Source organism: Mya arenaria, chromosome 17, assembly GCF_026914265.1.
Source record: "Mya arenaria isolate MELC-2E11 chromosome 17, ASM2691426v1".
Taxonomy (NCBI): Eukaryota; Metazoa; Mollusca; class Bivalvia; order Myida; family Myidae; genus Mya; species Mya arenaria.
In genome coordinates this window covers 37069200-37088643 of record NC_069138.1, presented here as the reverse complement: position 1 = coordinate 37088643, position 19444 = coordinate 37069200, and the positions used below count along the sequence as shown (strand labels likewise).

The window sequence follows — 19444 nt, the reverse complement described above, 5'->3', positions numbered from 1 at the left end:
AAATGTGAAGTTAATACGACTCATCACGGTACGTTTTAAATTAAAATCTGAAATGACAGTTTAAATACTTCCGCAATGTTAAAATAAAGGTTACGGTAGGTTTTGTTCTCCTGATAAAAGATTAAATAATTGATCAAAACTTATTTTCCTACTGACATTAGGTCTACGAGCTCAATAGCGTATAATGCTAATTTATTCTTTTACATTAACTTATTTTACGCAAAAAGTGAATACTTCTATTCATCATCGTATTTCGATTTTCATACCATATAAATCCGTGCAAAAAACTCAACTTGAAATAAAACCTGCCTTTATACTTGATCAAATTAATATTTTATTCCAATATCGGTTTTATACTTGATTCATTGAAAGACGATCAAAGTCTATCTTTCTTTTTATTAAAAATCCACCATCCATGCAGCGTTCTATGAAGGTATGGTTTGACTTCTGTGTTTAAATGCAAATACTTTCATAAAGACGATTTATTGAATAGCAGAGATGTCGTATTAAAGTACATAGAAATGTAGTTTGTGCGTTTAAATTACTTATTTCAATATGGAAATAAATATTAAATCGTATCTATATCAACATTAACAAATGGACTTTCGTAAGTTTAAATTATATTTGCAGAAATTTAAAGAAAAAAACTTAATAACATGTTTATAAAATGATCATATATATGATAAGAATATAAATGATATGCGTCACATACTACTCGGCATATTTCGTGTTTGAAAACGTCATGAGATTAACACTTACAAGACATGATTAAATAGAACAAATGTGAAGAGAAGACATCTTAATACATCTTGATATTTATAAAGGAAATTGATTGTTTTACAATCCAAACTCGTTTTGTCGATGTCGTTGGGACCTATGAAAATACTTCGAGCTAACGAACATTCGACATATGCGAAATACAGATTTTTTTTATATACTTACTGTTATAAAATGGGTTTACTTTGCAGAGTATAGCCATGAGTAAACCAGCCAAATCGTATCAGTTCCAAGAGGACACGATCACATGTCCTCTTTGTTCCAAGAACTACACAAACCCTCGGTTGTTGCCATGTCTTCATTCGTTCTGCTCGGACTGCTTGAGCAACCATGTCCAAAATGGTGGACAGCAAACACAGAGTGAACAAAAACCTACAGCAGGACACGGTAAATCTACCCGTAAAGAAAGTCCAACGAAACAGGGGCACGCTGCTGAAACGTCTGGGAAAGCGGACCATCAAGGTAATACCCTAAAACCTGGCGATGCCAAAGGTAAGCCGGGTCAAAGAAGTAAGTCCCCACATGGTGGAAAATCACCGACCCAAGGTGCATCTCCAAAGCCGAGCAAGTCACCTCAACAAGGAAAGTCTGATTCGAAATCCGTTCCGCCCGGCAAAACACCAAGGGCTACTCAATTAACTAAGACAGCAGCGGGTGGACCTAAACCACAACACCTGTCTACTTCAACAGGACCGACGTATCAAACCGGAGCAAAAGGATTTCCATGTCCTTGTTGCAAGAAATTTGCTACAACCCCACAGCTACCGAAGACAAATCCTGATAGATGGGCTGAACTCTTCCCAGAGAATAATTTATTGGCAGATTTGGTAGACCTTCATTCGTTAAAACTTGGAACTAAATCTTGTGACCCATGTAGAAGGAACAAAAAGTCTGCCCAAGTTCATTCATATTGCAAAATTTGCAGGGATGCTTTGTGTGAACCGTGTGCCCTTACACACAAGGGTCTGCGATCTTGCAGGAATCATAAGGTTCTCAGCACCGCACAGTTTGCTGACGCGATTAATTCGTTAAAAGTTGAAGAAGAATTTTGTTCTCTGCATGATGGCAAGACTATGGAAAGATATTGTTACACACATTCGCAGTTATGTTGCTCGCAGTGTATTGTTGAAAACCATAAGCACTGTGAAAGAACGGTACCTGTCGCAGATGCCGCTACGAAAGCAAAGGAAGTGGGCGAGATATCGTCACTTGATACAGCGCTTCAGAAATACCGAGAGCACGTTGAAATTGTTCTTAAAGACCGATCAAATCTGATCAGGAAGCTTGACAATAAGAAAGGAAAACTGATGGATGAATTCATAAATGTGAAGAAGCATATCATATCTCAGCTAGAGAAGATGGAACGTGATTTGAAGACTATTCTTGATGCAACGCATAAACAGGAATCGAAAAAGATCAAACAGGAGGTTGATAAATGTCGAGATATACAGTCTGGTGTGGTGAATTCGAAGGAATTCCTGACGCTAGCTGATCAGCATGGTTCAAACTCGCAAGTAATCTCCACAATCGAGAAAGTTAAATCTGAGTGTGAGTATTATGAAGAAAGCATTGGAATTTTATGCTCCAGGATTCGTGCGGTCGATTACGATATCGCTTTGGATAATTCGCTTAAACAAATTATGACACGCTTGAACCAGTTTGGACGAATTGATGTCAACACCACACCGGCAAAGTTACCACCGCCTCCGAAACTTGCTGCAACATTGGGATTACAAAGCTTTACCACAAAAGCGAAAGCCGTCAAACCAACCTATACACTTGTTGGTAAAAACGCTAATGAGATAGGAGAATTTTGTGCCCGATCTGATGACGATTCAAATGACTGCTGGTTTACCGGCGCTCTTTTTCTTACCGATGGCCGAATTCTGCTTGCAGATCGGACAAACCGAAAGCTCAAATTATTCACAAGCAACTTCAATCCAATTACTGAACTAAGTCTGTCATCGAAACCATGGGATGTTACCAGAATCACAGAAAAAGAAGTAGCTGTTTCCCTCCCCGCAGAATGTCGCATCCAGTTTGTCTCTATAGATGGAAATTTCATGAGTCTTGTTCGTTCAATCGGCACAGATGAGCCATGCTTTGGTATCTGTCACACTGAAGGAAAGATTTTGACTGTAACTTACGATGGTGATCCACCGAATCTGAAAGTTCTCTCCATGGGTGGAAAAGAGCTGACCTATGTTTGCGTCGATGATGACGGTTTTACTCTCTTCTCCAAACCTGTTTACGTCGCATGCACACCCAAAGCATCACAGATCTACGTGTCCGATGAACGTCTTGGGTGCGTGGTGAACCTGAAGGAAACGGGAGAACTGAATTTCGCTTACTCTGCCATGGATTTGGGGAACGCAGCAGGAATAGCGTTAGATACCGACGGAAACATCTACGTTTGCGGTGCAACATCCAATAGTGTACACGTTGTATCACCGAACGGTGAGCGAGTGAAGGTGTTGATAACTGGGGAACACATCACGTATCCGCGAGCAATAGCGTTCGAACCACGAGAAAAGAAATTACTTGTCACGCAAGGGGACCAAGACATTGTTAAACTGTACAGTCTTGCATAACATATTGTACATCTCCATGCACTTACATGTAGCACTTTTTTAGTGTTCGATAGACCTTGTGCCATTAACATGATCTTCGTAATATGTTTGGCCATACGGTTTGAGTTGTAGTTTCCATTCGTTCGGAACTATTCGGCCATTTTCCATAGAAAACAATCTCGGATGTATTCCGGCACATATGTAGAAGTAGTTCGTAAAAGTTTAAACAAAATAAATAAATAAATGTAGTGTTTAAAGTATATTTTGTATTACAAAGTTTAAATTGATTGCCAGTGGAGTGTTTTGTTACATAAATGATTAATATTCCTTAGACTTAAGTCATAAAGTTTAACTGCTAAATTGAAATGACTATACGCGATCTACTTGCAGCGTAGTAAAATGTTAAGATTTCTGACATTGTGGATTGTTTTTTATGAAAAATGGCCGAGGTGTTCCGAATCATTTCCATTGTATTACTGTAATTCAAATTACGGTAAATATTGATATATTGTGTATGTATACACATGGGATTTTGGTGTCGTTACTGAAAATGAGTCATCTTTAGATTGTTCTTAATATGGTCGCTTTTCTTACTCATTATCGCAAAACGTTTATTTCAATAGTTTAAATGTTACTAGTGTTATATAAAAGTCATTATTAAAAATGTATTTCTTCGTATATCTTACACGTTTATATTTTAAACTCAGTTAGAAACAGTTGTTCTGTTTCATAGCAATTATTATGAGTTTGTGTATCATCCATACTAAAAATACTACAACGTTTATTCCATTTTACAAATAGAAAACATTCGTATTTGATTTACTCAAAAAATATGTATGTACAGTTAAACTGCGGTCGCTCGAACAGGCGGTCGTTCGAGAACCAGCGGTCCCTCGAGGCCGGAGCATGGTCCCGAACATTTTTCCTTCTATTCTCATATAAAATATACTGACGCTGCATCTTAACCGAAATAAGTCGAGGAGTCGAGCACGATAGCCGGTCCAAAAATGTATGTACTTAGAAAGAGATCATAATGACACTGGTAACTGGCCTCTTGAGGCCAAATTACATATTTACATGTTTAAAGTTCATGGAATTGAGTATAATAGTGTTAACGGTAACCAATGACGGCACATAGGCGTTTTATATGTAGTGGTGTTGCTTTTATATTGACGTTTCATTTTGTTATTTTCTAGCCCTTTGACGGTAAGCTCGACACAGTTGTCACAATGGCATCTCGATAAAAAGGCGTCCGACCGTCCATGCGTTCGTCCGCCAGTCCGTCCGTCCACCAGCCCAAACGACCGTCCTACTTAGGCTTGTCCTGATTTGAACTCAGAGAAATGTCAACCCTGAGAAAACAGCTTTTTGCATGCAAGAATGTCTTTAGGTCACACTCAAATGTCATTGGTCAAAATTCCTTTTATTTTGACTTGTCCGGGCTGTAATGTATTCATGCATTGCAATCATATATACATCAAAACAAATTAGCTCCGAATGTTCATATGTTGCTCCGAATGTTCATATGTTGCCATTGCATTCAAGGCCGAAAACGGCAACCTTTTTCAGAACTGTTTAATAACGCTGACAGACTCGACATTGTTGCCGTTTCGCCGACAAACATCTTATTGCGAATATTTTCACATCTGTTTTATTGAAATATTATTATTAAATACATTTTAAAAAAGTACACTATATTTACATCTTGACGTGTGCGTGTCTTTATTTACAGTATGATATAAAACGCGGTATATTTTACAAATATAATTTATTTCCTTTGAAAACATATGATAAAGCATATCTATATATTGTCTAGTGTAACGATAATGACCCGTAAGAACACACGTATCTACATTTAATATGGCAAATATTAAGATTCAAGATTCAACACATTGATTAAGAAATTTGAACACAAACGTATTCCTCATTACATGATCAAAACAATTAATGGAATTAATAAATAAATAAGTGACGCGCGGTTCTAGCAAGCAATGTGCCAACATTTCAAACAAAGCATAATTCATGAAAAAAATATTACCTACTTTTAACAGCTAGAACATACAGTCTGAGAGGAGAATTGTTTGTTGTAGTGTAAGATCGCAATTTCTCCCACCTCAGATAAGTAGATCCAATAATTTAACCATGCTAGATATTCTTATCTTGCCCACGGGCGAAGATAAAATGCCCGTATGGAACTCCTTTTTAACGGCCGTCACATTATAATTAACTCTCTTGTTGAAGACTGTCGTCGGTAGCATCATGGAAACCTTGTCGCAATATTTTGAACGCTAGTTAATTATTTCTCGCTTCAAATGTCACTATTAAACATTTTCACGCACATTTCAAGAAATCACTCTCCTCCGAACTATTTAAAGATCGAATTGACTGTTAACATAACCCGAATCACTTCGCGCATATCCATGACAACCACGTGCTATCGCATATCCATACGCAATTATTTTCACTAAGCACAAAAGAGTTCCAGCAAAAAATACATTTTTACTTAATTTTGTTAAACTGAGGTGGGAGAAAAAGCATCAACCATAGCCGCTCGTGTAAGATAGGTTCATCCCGACCCTCGCGCAGGGTGTTTTGCGGAAACTCGGTAAACTTCGTTTCCGCAAAACACCCTACACTCGGGTCGGAATGAACCTATCTTACACTCTCGGCCATAGAAGATACTTATAATATCTCGGCGAGTGAGCAACAAAATCTACATGTCGCTAGTGCATACGTCACCAGTGAAATATTTACTTATGATGTTGAAATAATATATGAAATATTTTACGATGTTACACAAAAATAAACCAGTTTTTATTTTATGCTTGAAAATATATTAAATGATAATTAATAGAAGTTCCAGAAAAGCGCACCAAATTTTGTCCGAAATTGTGTCCCAGCCTTGTGTTTTCGCTGAAGTTTGATATAAACGGGTTAAAATTTCGAAACAATCGAACCTATCATACTGATCTTTTTACAGTTTATAACAGTGAAATGGATATCACAAATTCGTATATCTTACAAAACATCAACCCTGTGTATATAAATCGTTTAGCCTAATAAATAGTATTATAAAGCTGTATCATAAGTTTTTCATTGAAAACTACTATGTCTTACAATGATGCTGGTTTGTTTTTAATAAGGCCAAAAAAATGTTTGTTTAGGGTAACCTTCCCAAAATTTCTAGGTAGGGATTTTTTTTTTTTATGATTTTTTTTCAAAATCTATCGTAAGTTCAGAGTGTTTTCTTGCGCATAGCAGTCATAACAATAATTATGATTAAAATCTGCATTTATCCGCCCTTCGTAACTCTCTATTCGCTAACGAATATTATTTTTGCTCAGAAACGGAAAAAAATAGTGAGGATCGGCGCATTTTTATAGGTAGGGTCGGGTTACCCGAAACGGACATATATTTTTTTAGGCCTAATCAGTTATAGGTTTGTAAACGGTTACCTGTCACACTACACTGCTTTATCTTGTACATCTATTAAACAAGCAAATCAAACAATGCAAGATTGTTGACAAAATAATTAATAAATTGTCAACGATAATTACGTATAGCTAAAGGCGCTATATGTGGTATGTATGCCTAGAGACCCGACAATTACATTTTGTTAATAATTAACAAAAACACTTAAGAATCCAATGTTACGTTATATTCATTATGGAACGTGGGAATTTTGTATATAAATTATTTTCATTCCAATGTTTAAAGCTGCACTCTCACAGATATATCGTTTTTACAACTTTTTTATTTTTTGTTTTGGAAAGAGCAAAATTTTGCGTAAATATCTGCAAACCAATGATAAAAGATTGCTGTCAAAAAATCAGATCGTAGATTTTCATATTTCCGTTCGAAAATTAATGTTTCATGGCTTAAACCGTTACTAACGGTTTAAAGAAAATGCATAAATCATGTTGTTTTTTTAACTTAAATATAAAAATCTGCGATCTAATTTTTTGTCAGCAATCTTATTTGAAAATTTATGTTTTATGGCTTATACCGTTACAAACGGCTTAAGAAAAATGCATAAAACATCAATTGTTGAACCCATATACAAATATCTACGATCTGATTTTTGTCAGTAGTCTTATATTACTGGTTTCCATGCATTTTCGCAAAATTTGGCCCGTTCCAAGACAAAAAAAATGTCAAAACGTTCAATCTGTGAGAGTGCAGCTATAAGAGTTTAGAATAACACATTAAAATTATGGAACGTGGGAATTGTGTATATAGCATTTCCACTCAAGCATTTAAGAAACAGCTAAAATAACTCAAATTCCCATCAAGTGGAGTTTATTTACTTTCTGTATCTTCATTAAGCTGTTTCATAAGTTCATCTATTAAGTCGATATTGTTTATGTTATTATTTTCATCATCTGGAATGGTTTCACCTTGGTCGTACATTCCAGGTTTGGTATCCTCTCTATTTAGTACATCATTGGCAAATGTACTCTCTCCTAAGTCTCGCCTGTCTTTCTCAGCATCTAAACCATTAGTATCATTGATATCCATTTTGTTAACGTTCGTGTTGGATACAGAACTAAAATGCTGCGATTCGACATTTAATTTGTCTAAATCCATTTGATTTTCTACAGTTGTCGGCACATCTAAGTCGTTTTTATTTACTTCCAAGTCTGACTCATCTCCAGTCATCTCATCAAAAATATGTTTAATTGTAGGTGGAGTAGAAAACTCGTCAGATGTTCCATCGTCCGCAACACCATTTATGTCGTTTACTTCTTCATCGGCATCGTCAAAGCCGTTATTTTCTTCTGAATCATGCTTCTGTGTTCCATCAATTCCTTCAAAAATGTCTTCTAGCCCCTCTGCTTTGTATTCGTCCTCAACTGTCGAGTTTTCACTCGGAAGAGCCGTTGTTGTTGAAATCCATAAATCGTCAATGTCTTCATTTGCATTTACAGCCAGCATTATATCATCATGAGTTAGAGGTATTGGTGTGCTCTTTGACTCAACGTGCTCAAAATACTCTTCATCTTTATAAACGTGTATTTCATTATCATTGACATTAACAATATCTAATTCATCCGCTTTTAATGCTTCGTTAACATATTCTTGTTGTAGTTGTGTTGCCTCCGATATTTCTTTATGGTAGTTCACAACTGAAGTTGTCAGTTTGATTGTAAGCCAAGCAGAAAGCATTGTTACAAGGATCACAACTGTCTTGTATTTAGCGGTAGTCCACCTTGTATTTCCTGAACGAAACCTGAAATATAAACAATTGATATGACATTCACGATTAACACATACCATAGGGTTTTAGCTTAAGAGTTATGGAATGGTACTGCACTCTGTCCTGTTTTGGTAGCACATGGTCTGTGCTCATGGAGACCTGCATGTGCACCCTTCTTCCGTCATAGAATTACATGCTTAAGACTGTCAAATACTGCTTCTTCTTTTTTTAACATTTCAAATAAGGTTATACATACATACACACATATACATATTTGGAGGTTGAAACCTAATGCTACTTTAATGCACCAGTCAATTGTAGCCACGCCCCCCCCCCCCCCCCAGATCCGGGGAATAGCGGGGACTTTGACTTTCGGTTCCAGCCAACCCCGGGTAAAATCTCCGCCCTGCGGGGACGAACAGTTGGTAAAATCCCCGCCAAATGCCCCCCGCACCCCAGGGTCCCTAGGTTAGGCCCATTCCCTACTATATTTTTGCGAACACAAAACCACCGCATTCTCCCGGCCTTGTGGGGTCATCTGGAAGGTAAAAACACGGCCCATTTCCCCTGCTATCCCCGAGGGGGCCGTGGTTACAATTGACTGGTGCATAATTAAACACAATTCCTAACGTTTTCATGTTTAAAGTGCTCTTGTCTCCCTAAGCAACCTGCTCCTTTTCAAAGCCTGACTGATTCCAACCTTTCCCTTTATAACATCTTCTATGTCTAGTTCATATTTTTTCAGATATTATGTTCTCAAAGATGTATTTGTGAACGTAAAGTAGCATATGGACTCTGATAAAGGCTACTTAGGATCAATTAGGCAAAAAATAAAACACAAAAATTAACCATTAAATAAATTGATAGATACATACTCGAATCAACGTACGGACGACCGAGCGAACGGACGAACGAACGAACAAAAAACAAATTAATGCATACAACTTAAGAATTAACAAATGGTATAACAAACAATTTGATATGATGTATTAAGGTATGAACAGCGCATGATAAATAATGATGGACTGGACAAATAAATAAATAAACAGATAAATATCATAAGTTATATATATTTGAGTTAATGAAGGAATGAATGAACGAACGAATGAATGACTGAATGAGAAAAATTAAAATAAAATGAAATACCTTCTTCTTTCCATGTTTGCCATTTTGTTTGTTTCTTATTTCAAAGCTTTGAATAAATGAAAGGTATGCACTACTTCATTTACTGATAACCATCTTTCAAGCAAATGACATAGCCAGAGGTAATATTGTATATAGTTCAATAGTATGTAATATTTTCAAATGTGCCTCAAACAGTTTACCATACATTAAAAAAAAACATTAGCTTAAAATTTAACATATCGCAAAAGGTATTTTTAAACATACAGTTCTATTAAATCTACGGGAGCAAGCCCAGTTGGTAAACACCAGGCGATCCGGTGCGGCAAGCCGGTTCACAAGCACTTGATTTCTGACTTGTGCCAATATTTACACATTATATAAGAACATCATTCACAAGCCAGCTTATGCAATTATATAAACAACATAAATAATCGTGAACGAGGTTCCATTACTTACTGACGGCGCAATATATAACACGTATTTCATAAATAAGGTTAAATTACTAATTGACGAAGCAATGTACAACATATTTGTTGACGGAGCATTATTTAACACATATGTTCATGAATGAGGTTTAATTGCTAATTGACGGAGGAATATATAACATGATAATATTTTTATCAATGAGGTTTAATAACATTAGCATAATTGTTCATTTTTTATCTCTATCTGACAACGCAATATAAAACATATATTCACAGTTTTATTACTTACTAGGTTTCGAAAAAAAAAACAGTTTTTGAACTTAGATATTTTCATACACTTATTCCATTCCCAATCAAAATCATGAATTATGTTTAAACATGGTTTTATTGATTTAACAAGTAAATGACTGACTGTAAATCGACTAAGAACATAAAATATAAAGCACCTAAATGAAGCACACCTCAATTTTCTTGGATAAATATGTTTGCAGTGGACCTACTCATAAGATTAAGGCACCAGCATCACAGAATTAGAGGTTATGTAACTGTTTGATAATTGGACAATTTTCAATTCGATAATCGGATCAAACAACATTTTTCGATTATCACACACAAACCACTCGTAAAAACAACATAAAAAGCAATTTGGCAATTCATCGTAAATACTCGAAAGACGTATCAAATGAGAATAAAAATAAATGTTCTTACGTTTCCCAGTATGTCCCAACATAGGGGATAACAAATAATAACTTCAAATTATAAATAACGTTTAGTTGTATGTATAGGTTAGAGTGTTTTTAAGTAATTTCTTCGTGAATAAGTTATTCCCAAAGAAATTACTTAATAAATTCTAATGACTTACAATCGGAATACCTCGGCCAGTATCCAATAGGAATTGTCTATCTCGAAGCTTGCCGGAGATGGCCGAGTTGTTAAGATCGATAGACTTAGTGTTAGCCCCTCCTTGCTCGTTTATATTCGATCATTATCCTAACGAGATCGGAAAGGGTCATCCATATGTCTCCGTTCGATGTGACAACCACTTCATCATTGCAGATTAATTATATGGGTTTCAGGAATTAATTTAACGCACGATGGCGTATATTTAATGAAACCGATTATTACATTACTGAATGAAGAGTAAAGGAGAAATTCATAAGTTGCCTGAGACTCACAGTGGCTTCTCAGTCTGAACAATTCCGTTGAAGTAAATTTTTCTTTTCTATCCGTTTTGTTCCAATACTTTTCAAGATGAAGTTTTCTTCTAATTTAATCATATTTTTCAAACATAAACTAACCGTCGCTGTTGTAATTGGTCTGTTTTCACTTATCTGGTGTAACTCTAAATCGGGCAGGAAATTCGCACTATGGAGTAGCAGAAAAATGATGACATCGTTTGCGAAAATTGTGGATTTTAATGCAATTTATAATAGAAAATGTTTTCTGGATAATCCGGAGATCATCGAGGACGTCATTCCTGATTTTGATTCGACCTGTGACGGATGTGAGACTATCGAATCTGTTGAAAATATTAAATGGAATGAAAAACAAGCGGAGTCAATACAAGAGAAAATCAACTATTTGATTTTAAATGAAATTCCTTTCATAGTTAATTCCAAAGCGGCAGTCGAGATGCAAAACGTCCACAGTTATGATGTTCCGAACTTTGTTAGCGATTTCGTATCTTCGGAAACACTTTCTATGTTTCACCCATGTCAATACAGGGGTAGTTTGAAATCACGCGCTCGGGACCTCTGGGACATGATGATGAAAATATCTAGACAGGAAGTGACGTCATATTACGCATTGTGGGAAAATTGCGAGGAAGAGACCATTAAAGCATTTAGGGCGTTTTACCAGAGACCCACATTCTTTGAACCAAATATTCAGTTAACATCGTCCAACTTTGCCATTATATGCTCTGATTTTGGTGCAAAGGTTTACAGGAAAATCGACATAGGCTCTCCATTCGTTGCTGTTTTGGTACACAGGGGAATATTGGATGTGCAGCTGAAACCTTTTGAAAATTGTTCAGAAATGTGCTCTACTCTGCATCTAAATGTCGGATTCGAGGAGACCCTGGTGTTTTCTTCAAATGTTTACAATTTATTTGTCAAGCCCAGCTGCATAGGAGATGAATCTTTAGCATTTATCGTTAGTGGTTATAAGGACTAGTTAAATTGAATAATAAGTTTATAGATATAATTAAACTATCTATTAGTTTATAAATATGTCTATAGCCGGATCAACACTTTAGAATATATGTGTACATGTAAAAAAACAATTCATGTTTATTTTGGCACCAAGATATATTCAATATTAAATGCAATAACTTGATCATTAATGCGACTGATTTCGTCATTTCCGGAATAGATTCTCAAGGAAATGTCGTGAAAAAGCTGAGCTCAGTTCCGTTTGTTAAGACTACGAACAGTGGTCAATAAAACTAGAAAATAATCGAATGAGGCATATAACAAAAGACATATTACAATAAGACGCCTTTCTAGTGACCTGTGTCACGTCTCGTTGGGTTGATGAATATGCATCCGTCTCGGTTATGCGGTCTCGATGGATATATACGTCTTTACGCGGCGAACTCAATTTACCTATGTTGTCAAGTTAATCAAATACATGCATACAGTCACCAGGTGATGCAGTGAAATGTCATAAACAGAATTGCAGTTTACTTATGTCAAATTTTAAAAGACGAGGATAGTGGTTGTTAATTTATATATGGATAGTGTTTGTATAGTATTGATGTTGATATAATACAACGGTGCATCTGCCATTGAAAAAATATATACTAGTAGTCTAAATGTGGATTGTGGTTTTGGCGTTGGATTGTTCCCTCCCGATAAAATGTTGGCTATTTTATCTCTGAAATGGTTTGATTGATTAATTCTTTGGCATATTTTTACCGATAATCACGTTTAAACAACAACTGTACTTTAACAAGTGTATACATGTAGAGCGAATATCGCATGCGCCTCATCTCCGCTATAATTCAGTTTGTGCACTGCAATAAATAGTTCAGAATAGTAGAATATATAAGAAAAATACCATTATTATTGCCGTAAAGTCGAGTAATTAAATGGATTGTAATTCTTTAATGTCCAAGATAATCTTTATGATAATGTTAAATTTAATAACGAACACCAACTCTGCAGTGATGATAAGATATCTAAGATATTAGTGCTGTGTAGCCTGTTTCAAGGGGATTAACCCGCTTAGTGACAGATTGAGTTGATGACCCTGATTTTGTCATAAACTGATGACGTAGTTCGCATTTCCGTATCGTTGTAAACAAAATTTTGTCTTGACAGGTTTGAAATTTAAAAACAAGTCACGTTTTTTTACCAAAATGTCTCAACAAGGAGCTGCTCTGCAGAGCTATAACAATGAACTTGTTAAATGTAAGTATATAATTTATTTTGAGACATTTTCATTGAAAATATTGTCTGGAAATCGTTTAAAATGCAGTCAATTTTTGACATTTTATTTTTTTTGTTTCCTTTGAAATTTGTTAATGACTAAATGATGAATTCGTAAAGAAACAGTACTTTATGATTCAACACCTTGGTTTCATAGAATGTGAAAGCCCCATTAGTTTAGGGTGATCTTTTTTTGCTCCAAATGAATTGAAAGCAACTTGTTTATGTCCACACACATTATAATAGTCTACACGTGGGTCAATACTAAACTGCTGACCGATTAGCTGACCATATAGAAATAGAAGAGAGTTGCTGACCAATTGCTGACCATATAGACAAAGAAGGAAAACAATTGAAAAAAAGTTTTGATGTTTAAGATCTTTCAAGACATATTATGTTAAATTTATTTTATATACTCCTTAAAAGTGTAAGAATAGACGGATAGTTGTCGGGGTTTTTTGGGGGGAAATTGCATTTCAATGAGTTATTTTTTTCTGGGTTGTTGAAAACATGTGAACAATATCACGGTTTTAATAACGATGTACAGTACAATTATTTGAAAGCAATATTTTTAATTGTTAATGTAGCTTTAAATGTTAGCTTCACTACCTGTGAAAAACTATCTGCACTACATCAAAGAACGATCAAAAGAATGGTGTTTGCCAAATCGGTATTGATAATTTTAATTAAGAACTTATTTCTCTTTAATCTGTTGTATGTTCTAAGTTATTTTGTGAATAATAAGGCAATCATAGGCAAACTGTTGCTAATGATTAAAGTTTGATAAGTATATATTTCATTTTCTTGGTCGAGAATATCACTTTCATAGTCGTTGCAAAATTAACTCCGAAATATTGCCGTATTTTTCATTATTTTTTCTGTAATTTGTGTGATTCCATTTGTAAAATTAAAAGGATTTTGTCTAGTGCAGTTTTGCGTGCTCATATAGTGAAATATTTTTTTAGCTGGACTTTGTGTTTTCAAATAGTTTCATTATGGCTTTGATTGTTGGACATTCGCAGGCGAAATACTTAGGCAATTTAACCAAGTGTCCCGTGTTTTCATACTCTGGATTTAAAGCGCGTGATTTCCTGGATAAAAGTTTGGAATTTTATCCGTTGGTGCCAAAGGAGTCGATAAGTGAGAAAGAAGATTATATTATATTTACTCAATATGCGTACAGGAAAACTCGACATTGAAAAGTTACTGACTAATTTCTTAGCTGACCAATATAACGTATAAGGAAATCCGATATTGGAAAGTTATGATACATTGTTAAGTTGTTGACTAAATACTTAATAAATTTGTTATGTAGGCATTATGTCATTGACAAATATTTTTACCTTTAACCCGATTGATGGCCTGATATTGTTAATAAATGAAAAAGTAATACGAGTTAAGGATTTGTAACAGACCAATTATTATCAAATTGATTTTGTTATTATAGCATTGAAACTTAGTTGTCTTGTTTACTTATTTTATATGCCGCTAACTATTACTCAATGATAGAGAGGAGTTCTTAAATCTTAGCTGACCAATATGTAACGAATAGGAAAACCCGGTATTGAAAAGTTACAGACCAATTTCTTAGCTGACCAATGTAACGTATAAGGAAACCCGATATTGCAAAGTTGTACTGTTTCTATATGGTCAGTCAACTTCACGGTTCACTGCATAGTGCTGACCAATGTAACGTATAGGAAAACTTGGTATTGAAAAGTTACTGACCAATTTCTTAGCTGACCAATGTAACGTATAGGGGAACTCGATATTGCAAAGTTGTACTGTTTCTATATGGTCAGTCAACTTCACGGTTCACTGCATAGTGCTGACCAATGTAACGTATAGGAAAACTCAAATTCTTAGCTGACCAATGTAAATATAAGGAAAATGGACTATGATATATTTATCATTTATATATATAAAACATTGATACTGCGATTTCTGCCATTGATATAATGCCGACGAGCACAGCGGAGAGCATACCCGGCAGTGATCTACCACTAAATGATTTCAAAAAACATCAAGCAGTCAGTCAGTCAATCAATCAATCAATCAATAGGTCAAAAAATAAATCCTTGTTTAACTGAATCTTTCATTATTCATTCATCAAGCACACTGTAACATATGCTTCGTTCACTTATTCACTAGCACACCCATTCAATCAATCACTCACTATCAATAACTCTTTCACTCACACAATCAATCTATCAATCAATCACTACTCACTAGCTCATTTACTCAAACAAAAATGGGCCATGGTAAGAGCGCCTCCACGTGGTGTGGCATGGATGTAGACAGTTTTTTTCTATCTTTTAATGATAAAAAGACATCTATCTGCAACGAAACGCTCTTGGAATAGCAAAAAAGAACAGTCGTCAATTCAATTAATCATTTCATATAACAGTAAAACATTTTAAACACTAAAAACAAACAAAACAAACAGAAAAAATACTTCTTTGTTCATATGGTCAGCAATTCGTCAGCAAATCTCTTCTATTCCTATATGGTCAGCTAATCGGTCAGCAGTTTAGCACGACCCCTACACGTGTCTTGCTTAGCTGCCTGGTTAGCTCAGTTGGTTAGAGTGCCATGTGCTTGTTTTCCAGCGGTCGTGGGTGGAAGCCCCACACTAGGTGCACATTTCCTCCCAGGTTTTCTTTTAGACATACATTAATGCAAGATTTATAATACTGAGGTTCATTTGAAATAAACAGGCGCTACCGGCTGGTCATTACCATGCAGAGCATGACCAGTGAGCCATTATACACACAAGTTTTAAAAACAATGGCACAAGCACTCTGAGGTGGGGATTCTTAGACCGATCCCAACTGGCACATACATGTTCATTAATGAATGAATTTGAAATTTGAAAAGACAATGTGATTTCAAATGTTGCAGTTTCAATGTTGTACTTAAGGTGTCTTTGAAAAAGAACTAATGGTTTGCATCTGGATCTCCTTGTATCTTTCTCTAGTTTTTCAACTATGCTAATATAACTGTAACTTGGAATCTTTTCTATCTCATGTCAGTATAAATGTCATACAAAAAAGTAAGTCATGATGACGTCATGGCAGAGTCAAGCCACAATGCAGAGCTCTTATGTGCCTGGGCAGACCTTTATGAACATTATCTAAGAAACAAGAATACATAAGGTTATAATTTGCAATGTTGATACAAAACTTTGACTGTACATTATTTTCAATGTTGAAATATCGTTGTTCAACTCTAAATAAGAAACAAGAACTCACAACGTTCAACAGTTGTAATTTCAATGTTTACAAAGGGTCCTGAAGCTCAGCATTGAATCTGCAGTGTTGTGTTTCAAAATTGAAATATCCTTTTTCAGGTTAGTTTGAATAAAATACATTTGTAAATAGCCTCATTTGACTGTTTGAGGCTTGCTTTACAGCTAATGTACATAAATATATTAGTGTTAACAAAGCAACAACATAAAAGCCCAAATAACTTACTTTTCCAGGTATCAACGACCTTTGTGGAAAGCGAGATGAGGTTCACAAGCAGATCCTTCAGGAAGAAGAAGAAAAACAAAAGCTACAGAATGACATCAGAATCCTCACAGAGCGGCTAGCAAAAGTGAATGAAAGTCTCAGTAAAAAAATGGCTTCACGAAATGAGTTTGACAGAACCATAGCTGAAACTGAAGGCGCCTACATGAAGGTTTGTTATACGTAATACACCAATACAAGCACTGGTCTGCAAGCAGATCTATCTGTAGTACCGTTAATATCTGATCATAACTTCCATGTTATAGCCTTTTAACACTAATTTTGCGAGGTTAAACATGGGTTTCTGTACTTTGAGAACTGACATGAAAACAAAAAGCATTGTTTGATACCCAGTTAAAACTTTTTAAAACATGAATTTAAGGTAAAGCCTGTCTTTAACAGGTATTAAAAGGTTTTTTAACCAATCATTTTAGAAGAAAAATGTATCGATCTGACATAAAATGAATTTAAAATAAAAGAGATACTAAAGCGTGTCTGAACTTAAGATACAAGGATTTTGATTACTTATCACGATGGAGTTGTCTTAGACTCTGCAATAGCATTGTAAGCATACAGGGAGTCTAAGAAAAGTGTACTAATGAATATCATAATACATAAATTGTTAATGGTCTTTTACTTTATTGGTGAATGCTCATTTCTATTTTAGATTCTGGAGAGTTCACAGACCCTACTAAACCTGTTAAAAAGAGAATCCCAGAGCTTACGAGAAAAAGGCACAGTGAAATCAAGCGGAACTGCCTTATCCTGATTGGCCAATTGAAAGCATTTATATAACTGTTAATTTGACATACTTTGTAAGGCACATTAACTGATTTTGAACAACCTTTATACATGTATTGAACCCAAAAGTCTCTTTATTCATGATTGGAGCTATTATCTCTGATCTCACGTCAGTTTAAAAAAAGAAAAGAATCCTCAGATAAAAAAAACAAACTTAAACAAAAAATTGCAATCCAAGGTCATTTATTTCTATATATAGTATTTCAAAGGATGTTTACATCTATTAAAATTTGTTTAAAGTTCCAGTGGGACTTCTCTCGACAAAAGTGAAATGTTTCTGTTGATGTTCCTAGTAAGGTTGTATTTGTGTACATTATTATCAATTGTCACTGAATGTTGATGTGTGTCCTCACTCACTATCCCTCCTTGTTTCTGTTTGTTGTTGTCCCAATGTTTTCACTTACAAAAAAACATTCTTAATGTTTTTGAATTTCTTGTTTTCAATGATTTCAACACTATTAAATGAAAAGAACTGAGAAGAATTATATTGTTTGAATTTTCTTAAATTTGAAATTAATTTTACAAATAATAAATTAAAACAAAACATTGAAAGAACAGAATTTTGGTTTCTGACATTTTAAGATTCATGATGAATTATTCAAAGCTTATACTGATTAAAGAAAATTTCCCTGTCTAAGTTGTAGCTTCTTACTGTACAGACTTGTAAATAATTTAAGACAATTCCCTAAGTTTTGGGGCCAAACCTATTGTGATACTTTGTAACCAGTGCAACTGTTCCTCAGTATAATTGTGGTTCTAAGTCATTGTACTGTTGGGGTTTGTTCGTTGTTTATTGTGGAAATGTAATCTTTCTGTCTATTTCAACTAAGTAAACACACATACTAGATGTACATGTAGACTTTAAGTGATTAGCAGATACATGCATGTTTGTCATGATATGTAGATTGTACGTCATATCAGACTAGTGCCTTACTGTTTCAAAAGATATGAACATACGAAGCAGTTTCCTGGCTTAGTACAAGACTTTTGTAATGCCTTGTATATCTATGTTGAGATATAACTGTCTTGCAATAAGCGCGCAGAAATAAATCTTTGTACCCTTTACTGTAAGGTATAATGAAGATAGTATGTTAGTGAATGTTATAAGAAAAGCCTATATGGTCACAAAATTTCTCTGATTTCGCTAAGTGCAGACACATTGGTGTTTCTTTCAGTATTCTCTAGACTTCATTCTCTCCACTGTCGACAGTGTTTTATATACATCCAATGAAATATGTTTGTGTACATGTTTATATAATTATTTTTTGCTTTGTATCGACCCAGTTTGTAGAAATAAACCAAAAACCATTACAGTGGACTTTCGAGCTGTTTTTTGTGCCTTTTCCTGAGAGCTTGACGGAGTCATCATAATGGCATAGTATAAATAAATGAATGCACTGAACACATGCAATGAATGGCACTCTCTTTTATACCAAGTCACTGCAGGAATGACAATTATACAATCAACATGACAAGAATGGGAGCCTCTCTCTGACTGTTCGCTTGTCTGAGGTTATTTGTCAGGCGGTCAAGGTAATTAATTGGATAATACAACCATGTGGTATTTTCATTCACAAAATGTAATCCCTTAATTGTGGAGTAACAACTA

At 35.0% G+C, this 19444-nt stretch overlaps 2 protein-coding genes across 2 annotated transcripts; both read left to right on the top strand.

Annotated features, from left to right (window-relative positions):
* Positions 1 to 484: 484 nt before the first annotated feature.
* On the top strand, positions 485 to 4001 carry LOC128224546 (E3 ubiquitin-protein ligase TRIM9-like). Its single transcript, XM_052934420.1, has 2 exons — positions 485 to 607; positions 969 to 4001. Exon 2 carries the CDS (start codon positions 978 to 980, stop codon positions 3366 to 3368), a length of 2391 nt encoding a protein of 796 aa, XP_052790380.1. The 5' UTR covers positions 485 to 607; positions 969 to 977; the 3' UTR covers positions 3369 to 4001.
* A 9378-nt stretch (positions 4002 to 13379) lies between these two features.
* Positions 13380 to 19146, top strand: LOC128224206 (microtubule nucleation factor SSNA1-like). Its single transcript, XM_052933972.1, has 3 exons — positions 13380 to 13507; positions 17007 to 17206; positions 17702 to 19146. Exons 1-3 carry the CDS (start codon positions 13456 to 13458, stop codon positions 17801 to 17803), a joined length of 354 nt encoding a protein of 117 aa, XP_052789932.1. The 5' UTR covers positions 13380 to 13455; the 3' UTR covers positions 17804 to 19146.
* The last annotated feature ends 298 nt before the right edge of the window (positions 19147 to 19444 follow it).